Source organism: Rattus rattus, chromosome 1 (assembly GCF_011064425.1).
Source record: "Rattus rattus isolate New Zealand chromosome 1, Rrattus_CSIRO_v1, whole genome shotgun sequence".
Classification (NCBI taxonomy): Eukaryota; Metazoa; Chordata; class Mammalia; order Rodentia; family Muridae; genus Rattus; species Rattus rattus.
Window position 1 is genome coordinate 28685036 of NC_046154.1, and position 18057 is coordinate 28703092.

Below are 18057 nucleotides of genomic sequence, written 5' to 3' on the forward strand. Positions count from 1 at the left end.
GAGCCACCATGTGGTTGCTGGGAATTGAACTCAGGACCTCTGGAAGAGCAGTCAGTGCTCTTAACCGCTGAGCCATCTCTCCAGCCCCCAGTCAGGTGCTCTTAACTGCTGATCCATCTCTCCAGCCCGCAGGATTTATTCTTTTTTTTTTTTTTTTGGTTCTTTTTTTCGGAGCTGGGGACCGAACCCAGGGCCTTGTTCTTCGTAGGCAAGCGCTCTACCGCTGAGCTAAATCCCCAACCCGCAGGATTTATTCTTGATGGAGCTGCCTAGAACCTATCAAAGTGCCTGGCACACAAGTTGCCATAAGTATACAATCATATTTATTCAATGAAAAAAAGATAAACCAATGAAATAAATGGTGCTTGTTACGGGCCAGACTCACAGCAGTTTACCAAGTTTTGACGTGTCATTCATGCATTTGGACAACCAATTTGTCACTTATGACTATCAAGAGCTATGGTAAGCAAGAAAGACTTTATAAAGAGACTCAATAGAGTAAGCATGGCTGAGAAAACCCCCAGACTTGTCTTCCTTCTTTTTTTTTTTTAACAGTTTATTATAATTTATTTTATTTAACAATCTAGGAAGTTCTCGGCCATCAGCAGTTCCAGTGCAATTTCAGGTGCAATTGGGAATTCAGGAATTTCAGTGGAGCTGTTAGTATAGCGGGCCTTGTAGGTAAAATACATGCAACTTTCTTTTTTTTTTTGGTTCTTTTTTTCGGAGCTGGGGATCAAACCCAGGGCCTTGCGCTTCCTAGGCAAGCGCTCTACCACTGAGCTAAATCCCCAACCCCAACATGCACACTTTCGATAGCGCACGTGAAGGGATCTCTCTAAAACTGACCTCATTGGTTTCATTCTCCACAAACTGACCTGGACCACTCAACATGGCCTTTATTGTTCCTGATGTTAATGCATGTTCTTTTTTTACAATAAATTCATGACCATCAGAAGATATTAATTTCACATACATGGCATCAGGGCCTTCACAGCCACCATAGGTTTTCTCCTCTCCATCCATTATGTTCTTATAAAATTCTATTTGATCCCAGAGGAACTTACTAGTTTCCTGGCGAGGCTGAGAAGCAGTCTGCTAGTAGGCAAGTGCTCTACCACTGAGCTAAATCCCCCCCCCGCCCCCCTTTTTTTAACATTTATTTATTTATTTATTTATTACGTATACATCATACAGCTTTCTGCCTGCATGTATGCCTGAAGGCCAGAAGAGGGCACCAGACCTGATTGCAGATGGTTGTGAGCCACCATGTGGTTGCTGGGAATTAAACTCAGGACCTCTGGAAGAGCACAGTGCTCTTAACCTCTGAGCCATCTCCAGCCCCACTTGTCTTCCTTCTTTCTTTGCCTGTTTCCATTCTTAATCCCCTTGTCAGTCAGGCCAGACTCTGCCTTCTTCCCTTCCTTTTCTCATTTATGAGAGGGGGCTTCCTCTATGTCCCCAAGCTGGTCTGAATGTCTAGGTTAAAAAGATCTACCTCAGCCTCTTTTTTTTTTTTTTTTTAAGATTTACTTTATTTATATGAGTACACAGTAGCTGTCTTCAGACACACCAAAAGAGGGCATCAGATCTCATTACAGATGGTTGTGAGCCACCATGTGGTTGTTGGGAATTGAACTCAGGACCTCTGGAAGAGCAGTCAGTGCTCTTAACCGCTGAGCCATCTGTCCAGCCCTGCCTCAGCCTCTTATATAGGGAAAACAGTTACATGTTACCAGACCTAGCTCAGCATTTGTGGCCTCTACTAATCTCAGGGTAACTGACTTAGCTGGAGACCGAATGAGGAAAGCAGTGTATTTCTAGACTAACGGAAAACTAACTGTACATACAAGCCAGCATGTTAGCCAGGAATGGTGGATCATATCCGTAGTTCCAGAACTTGGAAGGCTGAGGCTGAAGGACTGCCGTGTGTTTTGTTTGAGGCCAGACTGGGCTAGCGAGATGAATTCTCAAAACTACCAAACACACACATGCATGCATGCTACCAGAAAATTAAACAGACTACAAGGTTATCCTTGATCAAATAACATTTTTGCTTTTTCCACTGTGCTGACTAGTTTTACCTTAACTTGAACACATGCTAGTCATCTGGGAGAAGGGAACTTCAATTGGATGTAGGAGTCTGTAGGGCATTTTCTTAGAGATTGATGGGGGAGGGCACAGCCCATCGTGAGTGAAGTCACCCTGTGCTAGTGGTCCTGGTTCTATAAGAAAGCAGGCTGAGCAAGCCAGTACGAAGCACTCCACCATATTCTCTGCATCGGCTCCTGCCTCAGGTTCCTGCTTACCCAGTTTAAGTTCCTGTCCTGACTTCCCACAGCTACCTGAACTGAGAACTGGGTTATGTAAACCAAATGAACCCCTTTCTTCTACTGGGGTTTTTGAGGGTTTTTTTTTTTTTTTTCGGGGGGGGGGTTTGTTTCAGGACAAGGCTTCTCTGTGTAGCCCTGGCTATCCTGGGACTCACTCTGTAGACCAGGTTGGCCTCAAAGTCAGAGATCTGCCTGCCTCTGTCTCCCAAAAGCTAGGGTTAAAGGTATGCACCACCACCACCTGTGTTTTTATCACAGTAATAGAAAGCCTACTAAGATTGACTTTAAAACCCAACTCCTCCCTTAGCAGAGGATTTCACTGTACAATTCAGAGAACAGAACACAACCCTGAGAAGATAAAGTGGCACAAGATAAGCAAACTTGAAGTCTATAAGAATGTACTCACGCTTTTAACATTTATTTTTATTGTGTGTGATGTGTGTTTGGGCGTGTCTATATACAGCATGGTAAACATGTGGAAGTCAGAAGTCAGGGGACTGACTACAGGCTTGTGTGACAAGTGCTTTACTTGCTAATCTATAATCCATCTTATTGGTGTGTGTGTGTGTGTGTGTGTGTGTGTGTGCGTGCGTGCGCATGCATGCACGTTCACACTTTTTTTTTTAAAGATTTATTATTGGGGTTGGGGATTTAGCTCAGCAGTAGAGCGCTTGCCTAGCTCCGAAAAAAAGAAGAAAAAAAAAAAAGATTTATTATTTTATGTATGTGAGTACACTGTAGATGTCTTCAGACACACCAGAAGAGGGCATCAGATCTCATTACAGATGGTTGTGAGCCACCATGTAGTTGCTGAGAATTAAACTCAAGACCTCTGGAAGAGCCGTCAGTAGTCTTAACCACTGAGCCATCTCTCCAGCCCCACGTGCACACATTTTAAAGATTAATTATTTGAGAGGACAGAGTCTTGTGTAGCTCAGGTTGACCTCGAACTCACTATGCTGTAAAGCTACAATTACACAAATGTGTTGCATACCTAGTTTGTATAGTATTAGGAGTCAGGGTTTGTACGTGCTGTATCTGAGGTTAGTATGGACTGCCAATTTGACAAGCTAGGATCACCTAAGAGCCAAGCCTCTGAGCACACTCTTGAGGGTCATCTGACTAGGTTAGCCTCTAGACACGCATGAAGGACTACCTACCCCTTGACTGTAGTTAGCACAGCCCGTGAGCTGGGATCCTGGACTGAGTAAGGAGAAAGTGAGCATCCATCTCCTTCCTGACTGAGAAGCCATGTTACTAGCTGCCTCCTCAGGCTCCTGTCACACCTTCCTGAGGATGAACTGTCCCCCACAGGACAGACTGTGAGCCACAATAAGCCCTTATTAAGTTGCTCTTACCAGGCGTTTGGTCACTAATGAGACAAGCCACCAACCCGCCAGCACATCTCTAGTTCCCTACTAACAATATTTCCTTTCCTTTAAGATTTGTCGGGCTGCAGAGATGGTTCAGAGGTTAAGAGCACTGACTGCTCTTCCAGAGGTCCTGAGTTCAATTCCCAGCAACCACATGGTGGCTCACAATCGTCTGTAATCACATCTAGTGTCCTCTTCTGGCATGCAGGTATACATGCAAGCAAAAAGCTGTATGTGTACATAATAAATAAATAAATTAATTAATCAATTAACTAGTTAAAAAAAAAAAGACCAGGGCTCTTAGGATGATGTAGAATGAGGCCTGCAATGATGTAAGTGAGGCACGAAACTGGCCTTAGCAGTTAAGTCATCCTCTTCTGGAGGACCCAATTCCATTCCCAGCACCTACAAGGTGGCTTATCACCATCTGTAACCCTAGTTCCAGGGCAGCCAGCATCTTCTTCTTCTGTCCTCCATGGGGAATGCATGCATGTGGTGCATAGGTATACAGTAGGCAAAACACCCATACATATCAAATAAATAAATAAATAGGTTTTTAAAAAATGTGTATTAGTGTTTAGTCTGTATGTCTTTGTGGGGGTGTCAGACCCCCTGGAACTGGAGTTACTGACTGTTGTGAGCCACCATGTGGTTGCTGGGAATTGAACTCAGGACCTCTGGAAGAGCAGTCAGTGCTCTTAACCGCTGAGCCATCTCTCCAGCCCCATAAATAAATATATGGAAGAAATCAGTAGTTTAAGGCCATTTTCTGATACGTAATCAATTTGAGACTACTGTAGGCATTTGAAATGGAAAACAGAAGGAGAAAACCAAATAGGTTAAAAATAAGGTATCCGGGACCGGCAATCAGGACTGGCAAGAAGGCTCAGTGATGAAGGCACATGCTGCCAAGTCTAATGGCCTAGAGTCAGGAGGACTGACTCCCATAATTGCCTTCTAACCTGGCACACATGCATATACATGCACGCACAAGAACATATAGATACAGTAACACAATTATTTAAAAATTATATTTAGTTGGCCCACATTTTTTTCCCTAAAGAAAGTAGACATAAAGGTACATCACCCAAATGTTAACAACAGCTACCTTCATGCGAAGGGAGTCCTTTTACACACACACACACACACACACACGCGCGCGCGCGCGCTACCTCTGTTTTCTACATGACTTTGCTCATGGAACACATTATAGACAGGGGAAAACTTTTACTCTATAGCTTGAGGAAAAGTATCATTTTCTCCCCACATGGTAAAAATGAGAGAAAAGTTGAGAGTGCCCACCCGGCTCCCAGAGCAGACCAACCCGTGAGGGCAGTCAGTCAAGGTGTGGTAGTACTCACGGCCAGCCTCTCCTTCACCACACTGGCCGTGGCTGCTATGGTGCAGGCCGTGTCATGCTGTACCACCTGGGTAAACTCTGTCAGGTCGCGCTTCATGAACTCCAAAGCTTCAGTGGACTATGGAAAACAGAGAGAAGGACTAAGCTGGCAGATTCCATCATCCCCTGTGTCTGGGCCTCTTCAGCACCAGACAGATATGTGGGAATATGAGTGACGTAAGAGCCAAGGCTGGGTAATAATGCTGACTTGTCCTGATTCTATGACCTGGGATGATCTGACAGAAACACCTGCTCTTTAGAATAAGGACGAGTCTCAGCTCAGGCGCTCATAAACTAGGTGCCCACAAGTGGGTCCACTCAGTCAGTCACTGTTTTTCTCCTATCAAATAATCTCAAAACCAGAACAGCATTAAAAACAAACACATTTTCTACACAGGCTTTGAAAACTTGTTTCAATACTTAGACACACCAGAAGAGGGCATCAGATCTCTTTACAGATGGTTGTGAGCTACCATGTGGTTGCTGGGAATTGAACTCATGACCTCTGGAAGAGCGGTCGGGTGCTCTTAACCACTGAGCCATCTCTCCAGCCCATTTCAATACTCTTTTTGTTTGTTTCGCTTGGTTGTTTTTTTGTTTTGTTTTGCTTTTACAGATGGGGTTTCTCTGCATATCCCTGGCTCACCTGCCTCTGCTTCCCAAGTGCTGGGATTAAAAGAGCCTTTTTTTTTTTAAAAATCCAAGAAGAGTGGATCTCCCCACCCGCCCCATCCCAGGCAAGGGCTCGGTTCCACTGTTCTGGGTTTTGTTCACCACTCATTAAGTTTCTTTGGAATGACTGATATTTGCCCCTATCTAACTGACCTGTTTCAGAGCTAGTTTGAGCCAGCTGGTCCTCTGCTGCCTGCTATGTCTGACTTCCTTATGTCATACTTGCCAACTCCAAGATAACTTCCTGGAGCACCTGTGCTCACCTCCTCCCCCTTGCCTGTCCTCTCGCTTCATGTGGGATCAATCACCTGCATGTTTTGTATGGAGGCTTTCCATGCAGGCTGATCCGTCTACCTCCTCCTCCCTTCCAAGGGCTGAGATTACAGATCTGCACCATCATGCCCAGCCAAAGCATGTTTTTGAGTATTCTGGTTTTTTATTTTGTTTTTCCTAGGATGGGCCTGCTTACTTCTGACCTGGCATGACCGAGTGGGACAATAAGGAACCACTAAGAGGGTGAAGCAAGTGGAACACAATGAGATTTTTCATTTTTAATGTGTCACTCTAGGGATTGGCACGGTCTTAGCCACTCAGAGTCAAGGTGATCATAAGATAGCTGGGTAGTTGTCTGGTAAGAGCTACCCTTAAGCACCAAAGGGTCTAAAGAAAGAAACAGGAATCACCCCTGAGGAGAGGTGCACAGTGAGAGTGTAGAACACACACACTTGTGAGCTGAGGACAAAGATCTTCAGAGTCCCATCTTCAAAGGGCAGGCAGAGAAACGTGAGCTCAACATCAGGAAAGAAAAATCTGGACAAGTGTGTGGAGAACTGGGAGAGAGTTTCAACAGAAGTTGAAAGAGTGACAGTTCAAAAAAGGGGGAGTAGGGTGGAGTGGGGAGCATCTTAGTGTCAACTAACTGCTACAGAAAGTTCCAGAAAGATAAGGGCTAGAGTACCCAGTGGAGCTGGCAAGTGTGAAATGTGTGTTATTACAGATAAGTGTGCAGATGGTGGCTTCAGGGGTGGGGAGGGAGCGACCCGAAATCAAGCCTATTGACGTCATATTTTTAAAGTATGCCAGGCTGCTGGACACAGACTTGAGGGAAGAGTTTCTGAATGGGGAGAGAAAAATATGAGGAAGGAAAGTTCTGGTGGTGGTGGTGGTGGTGCGATGCCCAGACTCAGTGGGACCAGGACATCTGCATTGGGGGGCACAAAGCAGCTGAGCCTTCTCTGATGCTGTGTCTGTGCTTGTGCTTGGATGCATAGGGTGGGTGTACAGGAGGCTCAGGGCAGGAGCAGAAAGGAAGCAGAGGAAGGCAGATTATAGGGCCCTCTCAGAAGTTGTAGGCTCTGGGTCAATGTCTGCTAAGAGAGCAGGGAACAGACAGACCCAAATGGAGCGGAGATAGACAGTAGCAAAGGAGCAAGGGAAAAGTAGAAGAAAAAATTGCTCACTCCCTTACAAAGAGCAAGTGCCTGTATAACACCTAGAGTGTTATTGTCTCAGTGTTCTATTATCATTTAATCCTCATGGCATCCATTAAATAGTGATATTTCACTTTACAGGTGAGGGAATGAAGCCTAGAAAGGTAAAAACAAAAACAAACACACCAAAGCTTGCCTTTAATCTCAACACTCTCAAGGCAGTGGGAAGTGGATCTCTGTGAGGTTGAGGCCAGCCTGGTCTACATCAGGGTTCCAGGGCAGCCAAGAGCTACATATACAATGAGACCCTGTTTCAAAACAAAACAAAACAAACCACCACCACCGCTAACAACAACAAAATAATTTGCCCAAGTTCCCAGAAACATAAGGAACTAAAGGGAGAGATGTTCCGAGATCAGCCTCAAAACACACAGGAAGTCCTCATGCAATACCTGCTAAATTTCTTTGCATGCCTCTTTGAAGTATCACATTAATTCTTAGCATAAAGTCCTGTCTCTTATGTTCAACAAAACAGCCAGCACAGGGAATTCTCAGGTGTGCTGGGCTGTAGCTAGAGAGGGAGCGATCCAGGAGAACCCAGACCAAGGAGAAAGCAAAAAACAAGCAAAGAAACAAACAAACAACTGTTCCTAAAGTACTGGGCTGATTTGGGATCAGAAGCCTCTTAGAGTCTGCCTTGAAGCATGACTCACTTCATTGGCTTGAGGTAAATAGTAATTAGTTATTCCACCATTTAGTTGAGCAGCTTTTAAATAAAGTATTGTGGGATAAAACAGGAACACCAAGTGGCATTGCCTACTACAGAGACAAGCGTTAGTCACATCGTAGGGATTACTTAGCCAGCCAATTCCCCAGGTCTCCACTCTTAGGCTGTATCCCCTTCCCTTTGCAAACAACTCACATAGGCAACATCAGCCAATGGCAATCCGCATCTCTACCAGGATTCTTGCTTTTCACCTTCTTTGCCACACCTTCCTTGGCATGCTCATGACTTCCTAGCCTAGACAAGATGTTAGGTACTTCCCTTTCACGGTATTCACAACAGTGTCTTCCCAACCTGCCTGAGAGTAGTGATTGTCATATACTCTAATATTTAAATTGCTGTTTAAGAGTAAAGTGTTGTTAGCGGTGGTGTTTTACTCTTATCTTTTAAATGGCCTCACAGAAGGTCGACAAATCTCAGGCAGAGGCTAGCTAGGGTTGGTTGCAAGGAGACGACCGCGGTGCCCCGCCGAGAGAAGGGTGGTGGCCCGGCTTACCTTCTCTTTGACTGCCTGGTAGCTCTGCTGCAGCCAGCTCCGCCACCACCCCACGTCCTCCCTGTGGAAGACAGACACATCTGACGGCCCTGCCTGCTTTGCGACTCCTGCCCCAGCCTCCGATGTAGCCGGCGGATGAGGCTTCTCGGGCCGCTTTCCCATCCCCTCGCACCACGCCTCCACTCTGCCCTTTCAGCTCGGTCCGCACTCTCACTGGCAGCCTGTCCCCAATAGGGGACCCTGGATCAATACCCCAACCCTTGAATAACCCAGGCCCCAACGCCAGAAGGCGGAACGACAAGCTCACCCTTCCGCCATCTTGCCAGCATGACATCACCACTATTTACCGACCTTTGACTTTCGACACGGCACCGCCCCCTCAAACTCCGCCCCCAAGAGCGCGCCCCAATCTTAACACAAGCGCAACTCTCCGCCTTATCCCCGCCCCCTACATCAATTTGTCCCTCCTTTGTCCAATCCGTGACCCAAATTCGATTTGTCCCGCCTCTAAACTCTCGAACCAATTGTGTTTTAGATTGTCCTTGCGTCCCACCAACCAGAGGCTAGCTTTCCCGGTGTTCCCTGACTACAGTGGCCTCTCTGGGCCAAGTTAGGCAGGCTGGTTAGACCGCCCATTGGAAGGAGAGGAGAGGAAAAGGGGCGGGGTTCCAACGTCGAGTTCTTAGAACCTAGTATTAGGACCGCCCCCCTTTGTGAAACCAGCAGCTTAGCTGCTGCTGGGTGTTCTGCTCCAGGCTGATTCAGCAAGCTCAGAGTGCGGACCTCTCTCTGAGCAAGGCTGTGGGGGAGACTCCAGAGGCTAATTTAAGCTATCCTCCGGATGACTCCCAGTATCATTTGGAGTGGCAGATACACATTCAATTATCACAACAATAAGCCCAGTTTAAGAAAACGTAGCTGAGTGTGTTCGGAAAAATCCTGAGACCGACGGATAGAGGGGAATTGAGGTCTATTGAGTTGTGGAAGGGGGATTTACAAAGATCCTGTGGCCCTACCTACTACAGCAATCAACACAAACCCCACCCTCACTCCCGAAGGGAGTTTGACTCCCCACCTAGAAGGTCACACCTTAGTTAAGGTCATCTCTGCTTCCTGATCCCGTAGCTTCTTTTTTTTTTTTTTTTTGTTCTTTTTTTCGGAGCTGGGGACCGAACCCAGGGCCTTGCGCTTCCTAGGCAAGCGCTCTACCACTGAGCTAAATCCCCAACCGATCCCATAGCTTCTTACCAGCCTGAGGAACAAGCTATACTAATTCTCCCCGTGTTCCCCACCGCCTTCCATCTAACTTTTCTTTAAAAAGATTGTTGCTGGGGTTGGGGATTTAGCTCAGTGGTAGAGCGCTTGCCTAACAAGCGCAAGGCTCTGGGTTCGGTCCCTAGCTGAAAAAAAAAAAAAAAAAAAAAAAAAATTGTTACTGGCATTTCTCCTGTCGAAAAGACTCACAAAACACACCCTTTCCCCTTTAAACGAGACAAGCTTGCCGGTAGCCAGGACTGGCTTGGAATTTCTGTAATGAAGCTGGCTTCCAACTCTCTTGGTCAACTACTCCATGCTAGGAGTAAAGCTGTGCACCGGCGTCCCTTTTGACACCACACTACTTCCCTGATTCTCTATAGTGGAAAAACTCCTATCTTAATTATTTAAAGCCTCCCGATTTTTTCCTTTTATTGTGATTTGAATTATTTTTTCAGTCAGGTTTTTGCTTCTCACAATCGATTGAAGGAAGTTTCGTCCCCAAGATCGATGGCTAATTTTCTATTCTCCTATTCGAACCATTAATATCTTACATGACACAGTTGCCACAATGCCTCCTTTCTAAAGACTTTGTTTTAGTGCCTTTCAGGACATCAAGCCCTCCTGACCTGCCCTCTGGAATCTGCTCCACACAGATTTTTGTTTGCTTCTAGAATGTCCAAGAACTCAGTTTTTGGCTCTCTTTTTTTCTATCATATGATCATCCCTCAGGTGACCTCAAATTTCAAGATTTTGAAAGCCACCTATATGCTGACAACTCTCAGATTTTTCTCTTCACCTCAAATACTTTCTCTGAACACCAGGTTCTCTAGATCTATTAAATGTATAATTGACATATTAAATTTCACATGTCCGAAGATAACCTTCGTCTATAAATGACAACCTCATGCTTCTACTTGCTCAAGCCAATTGTCCTTGATCCCCCCTCTTTCAGTTCTGTTGGCTCCACCTTTAGAACAAAGGTGGGATCCAGTCGCTTCTTACCATCTCCACAGCTGCTGTGCCGATGCAAAGCTGCTATCTGTCTGCCACTGTGTTAATCTCACAACCACTTAGAGAGTGTAGCCTGTACCCACTTTTGCCTTTCCTTAATCTAGTTTGCTTGCTCTGTAAATAAACTACGTTTTGGGGGATATAAAATGACAGGGCTGCTTTTGTGATAAAGTAAGCGTTTCCTCAAAACATTACTCTATGAACTAGCAATTCTACTGATCACATACTGCCCACCCCTGCCCAAATAAAAAGACACTGAAAGGGTTGGGGATTTAGCTCAGGGGTAGAGCGCTTGCCTAGCAAGCGCAAGGCCCTGGGTTCGGTCCCCAGCTCAAAAAAAAAAAAAAAAAAAAAAAAAAAAAAGACACTGAAAGCAGAAACTTGAAGAGATAAGCACCATGAGCATAGAAACGTCATTTACAAGAACCAGCCCATGAAAGAAACCTAACAAAACATAAATGTGTCTGTAAAGGAATTTTACCCAACCTTAAAAAGGAAGAAATCCTGACATCAACTCCAACATGGGCGCCTCTTGATGATGTCATGCCAAGCAAAAGGTACAAGAGGATAACTAGTATTTCATTTAGGTGAAGTGCTTAGACAAATTCAAAGACAAAGAAGGCCGATTAGAAGGGCTTGTGGGGAGAAGAGAATATAGATTTCTGTTTAATGGGTCCAGAGCTTCAGTTTGAGGAGATGGCCTGGAGCTGCTTCGATGGAGATGGCTGCTTGGCCGTGTGACGTACATCACACTGCGGGACAGATTCCGAGGACCAATCATTAAACTGAAAACCGTTAGGGTGGAGTAGGTATTTAACTAGAGGATTTAACCCAAGACATTGCAGGCGCTAGGCAAGCATGCTATCAGTAAATTACATTCCAGCCCCGAACTGTTAACTTATAATCTCACATATAAAAACATGCCAGTTAGATTGCCACGCCTCCTCCCACCGTTCTCCAATGTCTTCCAAACCGCATTATCTGTTCACAAGAAGAGCCCGGTTAAGCCCTGACATTCGTCTTCCTGTTCCTGCCTGATTGGTCTGACTTGGCACCGCCCCCCTCCTTGCTCGCATTGCCCCAGATACAGTGGCTACTTAGATTTCCCAGAAACTTTCTGGTGCTTTTCTGACCCAGAGCCCTTGAATTTGTCTCTTCTTCTTGCAGTGATCTGACCTCACTTTCTCACCCACTCTGACCATGTCATTGAGAACTGCAGCTTGTGTCTGAGTGTGGTACACAGGGTAAATACCAGCACTCAGAGCCAGAGGTGGGTGGATTTCTCTGTGAGCTCGAGGCCAGACTGAGCTACACAGAGTTCAAACAAAAGCAATCCCATCCAAAGCGAAAGTACTTGGGCTTGCATCCTGGGACTGCCATCTTTTTTCCGTTTTCAATTCTTACCCTCCAAATCCATCACTATAGATAATGTTGTGTATTGTAGTTTTTTAAAAAGAAATTACCTGGGGTTGGGGATTTGGCTCAGTGGTAGAGCAGTTGCCTAGCAAGCACAAGGCCCTGGGTTCGGTCCTCAGCTCCGAAAAAAAAAAGAAAAAAGAAAAGAAAAGAAATTACCTGCCTCTTCCGTCTAGAACTGTGATTCCCATGAAGACAGAGATTTTTGTTTGTCTCGGGTGCTGTCTGCCTCCAGCACCCAGAACGGTTGTTGAGTGAATGGAAGAATGAGTCCCTGGAAAGCGTGGACAACGACAAGATTGGTGCAGAACAATCTGGAGCAGCTAAAATGGGGAGGAGGGAGAAGATGGAGGGGAGGGCTAGGAACATGCATGTTCCAAGACTTTGGAACACAAGGAGAGTCAGCAAAGGGTTGATTGTTCTGTGGAGCTGGGGGATCAAACCCAGGACCTCAAATGTGGCAGACAAGTGCTCTCCCACCGACCGCTGATTGCACGTCCATCTTCCCTTTGTGATGTCACCAAAGGCATTGTTTTATGTTTACTTTTGTTTCTGAATTTTGTCTTGTAAGTCAGGCTCTGTGCGGAAGGGAGAGATGGTTCCGCCAGTTAAGAGCCTTGCTGTCCTTTCAGAAAACCCCATTCCTAGCACCCACGCCATGGCTCACAACCTTCCATAACTTCAGTTCTAAAAGATCCAAGAGGGGCTGGGGATTTAGCTCAGCCGGTAGAGCGCTTACCTAGGAAGCGCAAGGCCCTGGGTTGGTCCCCAGCTCCGAAAAAAAAAAAAAAAAAAAAAAAAAAAAAAAAAGATCCAAGGGCCTTTTTGGGCCTCTGCAGGCAACAAGCACTCACATATGCACACAGACACATTCATGCAGGCAAAACACCCATGCACATAAAATAAAAATAAGTCTGCTTTAAAAAAAAAAAAAGAGAAGGCCGGGCTGGAGAGATGGCTCAGAGTTAAGAGCCCCGACCTTCCAGAGGTCCTGAGTTCAATTCCCAGCAGCCACATGGTGGCTCACAACCATCCGTACTGAGATCCGATGTCATCTTCTGGCCTGCAGGCATACATGCAGCAGAAAGCTGTATGATGCATACATAATAAATAGGTGATTTTAAAAAAGAGAGAGAGAGAGAAAGAGAAGGCCTCACTATGTAGCTGACTCCAAACTTGCTGTGCAGCCTGGGCTGTCCTGGAATCCCTCATTCTTCATTCAGAACAAAGTCAGCATTTATGTCGCTTCTTGCCACCTCCACACGGCCTATGGAGACTCAAGCCGCCGGTTAACTGGAAGAGTCACCCAAGTGCTGGGATTATGGATATGCACCAATGGATAAGAACATTGTCTGTGCATAGTGGCATATGCCTTTAATCCCAGCACTCAGGAGGTAGAGGTAGCCAGATCTCTGAGTCTGAGGTCAGTCTGGTCTCCACAGCAAGTTCTAGGCCAGGCCAACGAGACACGCCTTCTTAACAAGTGGCTTGTTTTGTTTGCCACGTATTAATGATGTGTTCAAAGCAGGGTCATTTATTAAACAAGGAGTCTTTTATAAACTAAGATGTTAACATTTAGAGACACCAAATCTCTTCCCAAGGCCACAAAACTAGGAAAGGCTAGAATTCTCATATGAACTTGAAGTTGTCCGTTAACATCAAGTTTCTGGGCCTGGAGAGATGGCTCAGTGGTTAAGACCACTTATTACTCTGACAAAGGACCTAGATTTGAATCCAGAACCCACATGAAGGCTCATAACCACCCGTAAGTCCATGTTGTGGGGTGTTCAGCAGAGAAGACTGTTACACCATGGGTTTAAGACAATAGAAAGTCTTTATTGGGGTTGGGATTTAGCTCAGCGGTAGAGCGCCTGCCTATGAGCGCAAGGCCCTGGGTTCGGTCCCCAGCTCAAAAAAAAAAAAAAGAAAAAAAAAAAAAAAAAAAAAAAGAAAGTCTTTATTACCCAGCCAGTAATTACACAGCTCAGGATCAGGATCCCAGTGTTGCCCCAAGCCTTTCTCAGGGTGAGTTTTTAAGCACAAAGACTGTATCCTGGGCTGACATACTTCAGTTAACAAGAACAGTTAGCCAGAAACAGAACTGTGGAAGCCAAAAAAAACAAGGTCAGCACATTTAGAGGCTTTCCCAGAACTGGACTTTGATAGATTAGGCCTTTGTTCTCGTTTTAGCAGGTGGTGCTGTCTACAGGCTGAGTTTTAGCCGTCTGAATAGCACTTCTATCATGGAGTCAGTTGTGCTAGGGTCTCAGGGCCTACTAAGGTCTGGGCCCTGTTAAACCCAGTTCCAGGGAGTCCAATAGGCATACATGTGCTGTACACATATGCACACAGTCAAAACACTCAGATGCAAAGTAAAATAGATAAATCTAAAAGAATTTTTAAAAATATTTATTTATTTATTTATTTATTTAATTTATTTATTTATTACGTATACATCATACAGCTTTCTGCCTGCATGTATGCACCTGCAGGCCAGAAGAGGGCACCAGACCTGATTATAGATGGTTGTGAGCCACCATGTGGTTGCTGGGAATTGAACTCAGGACCTCTGGAAGAGCAGACAGTGCTCTTAACCGCTGAGTCATCTCTCCAGCCCCTAAAAGAAATATTAAAAATCAAATTTCTACCCCTTTTGTATTATGCCTTCTTGTCCCATCCTCCCACTGAGATAATAAACTATACAGAGGCTACTTCCTACACTTCAGTAAAATCCCTTTGGCTCACAACTTCCTTCCAAGGCTGGCACGGTGCTTGCTCACCGAGTCTTCAAACTCATTGGACAGAGAAACTCTAGGACTCAAATCCTAGTACACCCCTTTTCTAGCAATGTGGCCTTTCCAGAATTTTGCTGTCTTCGTCCTTAAAAGGTGATCCAGCTGGGCAGTGGTGGTTCACATCCATAATCCCAGTACTTGGGAGGTAGAGGCAGATAAATCTCTGAGTTTCAAGGGCAGCTCTGGTCTGCAGAGTGAATTCTAGGACAGCCAGAGCCACACGGAGAAACCATGTCTTGAAAACAACAAAAGAAATGAAACAACAAACAAACAAACAAACAAAACCCCAAGATGTGATCCAAATCTCGGCTGTTGTGCGGACTGCGTGAGTCAGGTCTGATGATTTTACCCTGTCTCTCCTCAGAACCCTAACCCAACGCTGGCCCTAGGATCCTGGCTCTGTTCCTAGAACGCCCATACACTCATAGACCACTAGATGGCGGTGTGGGATCATTCGTATGATACCTCGCCAAGGCTCCTTCTTCGCAGGGAGTGGTCCTAGGAAGATTTACAGAGCCTTGGCGAGACCTCGTTTTCTCAATAGAAGGTAGCCAGGACTTGGATGATCCTAGGAGGTGACTCAAGCCTTCCAGACCTTCTGGATGCTTCAATGGCATAAGCCCACACTGTTTTCACTGGAGACACCAGTAAAAAGTTAGCAGGAAGGATGAAATAAATTGTGTAATCGGGCACAAAAATGAATAGCTTTCACTGGTGCGGGTAACACAGAGGACGCTAACAGAATGGTTCTTGTTTAGCTTCCAGAGCTGCCTATTAAAGTTTCAGACGTTGGGCTGGCAAGATGGCCTTATGGGTAGTAGAAACTGACAAGAATTACAAGCTGACGTAATCCCCAGGACACATGTGGGAAAGAGGAGCACTGACTGCTCAAGCTGTCCTCTGACCTGCACATATGTGCCATGAAATGTGCACACATGCCTGTACACAGACACACAGACATGTACACAGACAATACAGACATCTATGCCCCTGACTAAAGAAAATGTGATAATATATATTTTTTGAAAGGTTTATTTATTTTATTTATATGTTAGGACACTGTAGTTCTCTTCAGACACTTCAGAACAGAGCATCCCATTACAGATGGTTGTGAGCCCCCATGTGGTTGCTGGGAATTGAACTCAGGACTGGAAGAACAGTCAGTGTTCTTAACCGCTGAGCCATCTCTCCAGCCCAAGCGACTTCTTGTAAAACTCTAATACATTTGACCTTGAGTATTAAAAAATATCTAGGGTTGGGGATTTAGCTCAGTGGTAGAGCGCTTGCCTAGGAAGCGCAAGGCCCTGGGTTCGGTCCCCAGCTCCGAAAAAAAGAAAAGAAAAAACTATCTAAATTTGTCAGGCTGTGGTGGTGCATAGCTTTAAGCACAGCACTGGGAAGGCAGAGGCAGAGGCAGATGGAACTCTTGAATTTGAGGCCAGGACAGCCAGAGCCACATAGTGAGACCCTGACTTGAAACAAAACAGAAGATTCCTCTGCATTTTGTTCTGTCCCAGTGTCTTTTCTGTATGTGCTGGTGGCCGAGGAGGTCAGAAGAGGGCCTGGATCTCCTGGAGCTGGAGTCAGACAGTTGTGAGCCACTATGTGGGTGCAGGGAATTGAACCCAGGTCCTCTCTACAAGTGCAACAAGTGCTCCTACCCACTGACCGGTCTCTCCAGCCCCAGCTTTTTGTTGTTGTCATTAGAGATAAGATTGCTCACTGGCCTGAAACTCACAGAGGAGGCTGGGCTAGCCTGCCAGTGAGCCCCCTGGATCTGCCTGTCTGCTGGTACAGCAGCGGGGTCACAAACGCGGGCCATCATGCCTGCCTCCTTTAGTTTGTCCGTTTGGTTTTATTTTGTTTTTTTGTTTTGTTTTTGTTTTTGAGACAGGGTTTCTCTGTGTAGCCCTGGCTGTCCCGGAACTCACTCTGTAAACCAGCTATGCTACACTCTGTCTTTTTATTTTGTGTCTGTGTGGGTGTCTGTGTGCTATAATGTGTGTGCATGTGAAGGGCCAGAAGACAGCTTATGGCCCCCTTTACTCCCCAGAGGCCAACAGCCACTGGTCTCAGGGAGAAAGGGAGCTGATGCGGGGACCAGGGTTCAGACAGCCATGAGTATGGCTGGAACGACCTCTGGAGACCTCTGCAGCCAGACAAGTCTACTTTATTGTTTCAGGGATAGGGCAGATGAGGGCATTTTTAGCGGTATGGGTAGAAAGCATTAATTGGTCATGGCATCAGGATAGCAGGAATGGCTGATTGGTTATAGTATAGTACTTAATTATCATGTGGGTGGGAATCCAGAATATGTGCATGCATGTGTGTGTGTGTGTGTCTGTGTGTGCGTGTGTCTGTCTGTCTGTGTGTGTGTGTCTGTGTGTATGTCTGTGTGTGTGTCTGTGTGCGTGTATCTGTCTGTGTGTGTCTGTGTGTGTGTCTGTGTGTGTGTCTGTGTGTATCTGTCTGTGTGTGTCTGTGTGTGTATGTCTGTGTGTGTGTGTATGTCTGTGTGTGTGTGTATGTCTGTGTGTGTGTCTGTGTGTGTGTGTGTCTGTGTGTGTGTGTGTCTGTGTCTGTGTGTCTGTGTATGTGTCTCTGTGTGTGTGTGTGTGTATGTGTGTGTGTGTGTGTGTGTCTGTGTATGTGTTTGTGTCTGTGTTTCTGTCTGTGTGTGTGTGTATGTGTGTGTCTGTGTATGTGTGTGTGTCTGTGTTTCTGTCTGTGTGTGTCTGTGTGTCTGTCTGTCTCTGTGTGTGTGTGCACACACATGCCATGCTATACAGCCTATAAAAGCTCTGTAAAAGGTTTTTCAGACCAGGCCAGCTCCCTGGGTTCAAGAACATTCTCTACACAAAGACAGGCAGGGACAGGGAAGACCCTGAGAAATGGAGTTCCCCATTTTGCACCAAGCTCAGAAAGCCATCCGGTCATGGGGGACTACCACCTTAATAGCAAGGCTCCCCAACAAGTTGGTTCTCTTCTTCCACGATGTAGGCTGCAGGCCGAACTCAGGTGGCCAGGCTGGCCATAGCTGGCTTTTTAAAATGTGAGTCCTGGGGCTTTACCACCTAAGGTAAGCACTTTC

The 18057-nt window shown here is 45.8% G+C and overlaps 1 protein-coding gene across 1 annotated transcript in view; it reads right to left on the minus strand.

Moving 5' to 3' along the window:
* The window catches only part of Bsdc1 (BSD domain containing 1), a 29254-nt gene extending 20421 nt beyond the window's left edge, over nucleotides 1-8833 (minus strand). Inside the window, exons 1-3 of the mRNA XM_032897118.1 lie at nucleotides 8795-8833; nucleotides 8488-8548; nucleotides 5068-5184 (exon numbers count right to left, since the gene is read on the minus strand). Of these exons, the coding sequence (XP_032753009.1) occupies nucleotides 5068-5184; nucleotides 8488-8548; nucleotides 8795-8805 (189 nt within the window). The 5' untranslated portion in view covers nucleotides 8806-8833. The remainder of the gene's footprint in view (nucleotides 1-5067; nucleotides 5185-8487; nucleotides 8549-8794) is intronic.
* Between the last annotated feature and the right edge of the window lie 9224 nt (nucleotides 8834-18057).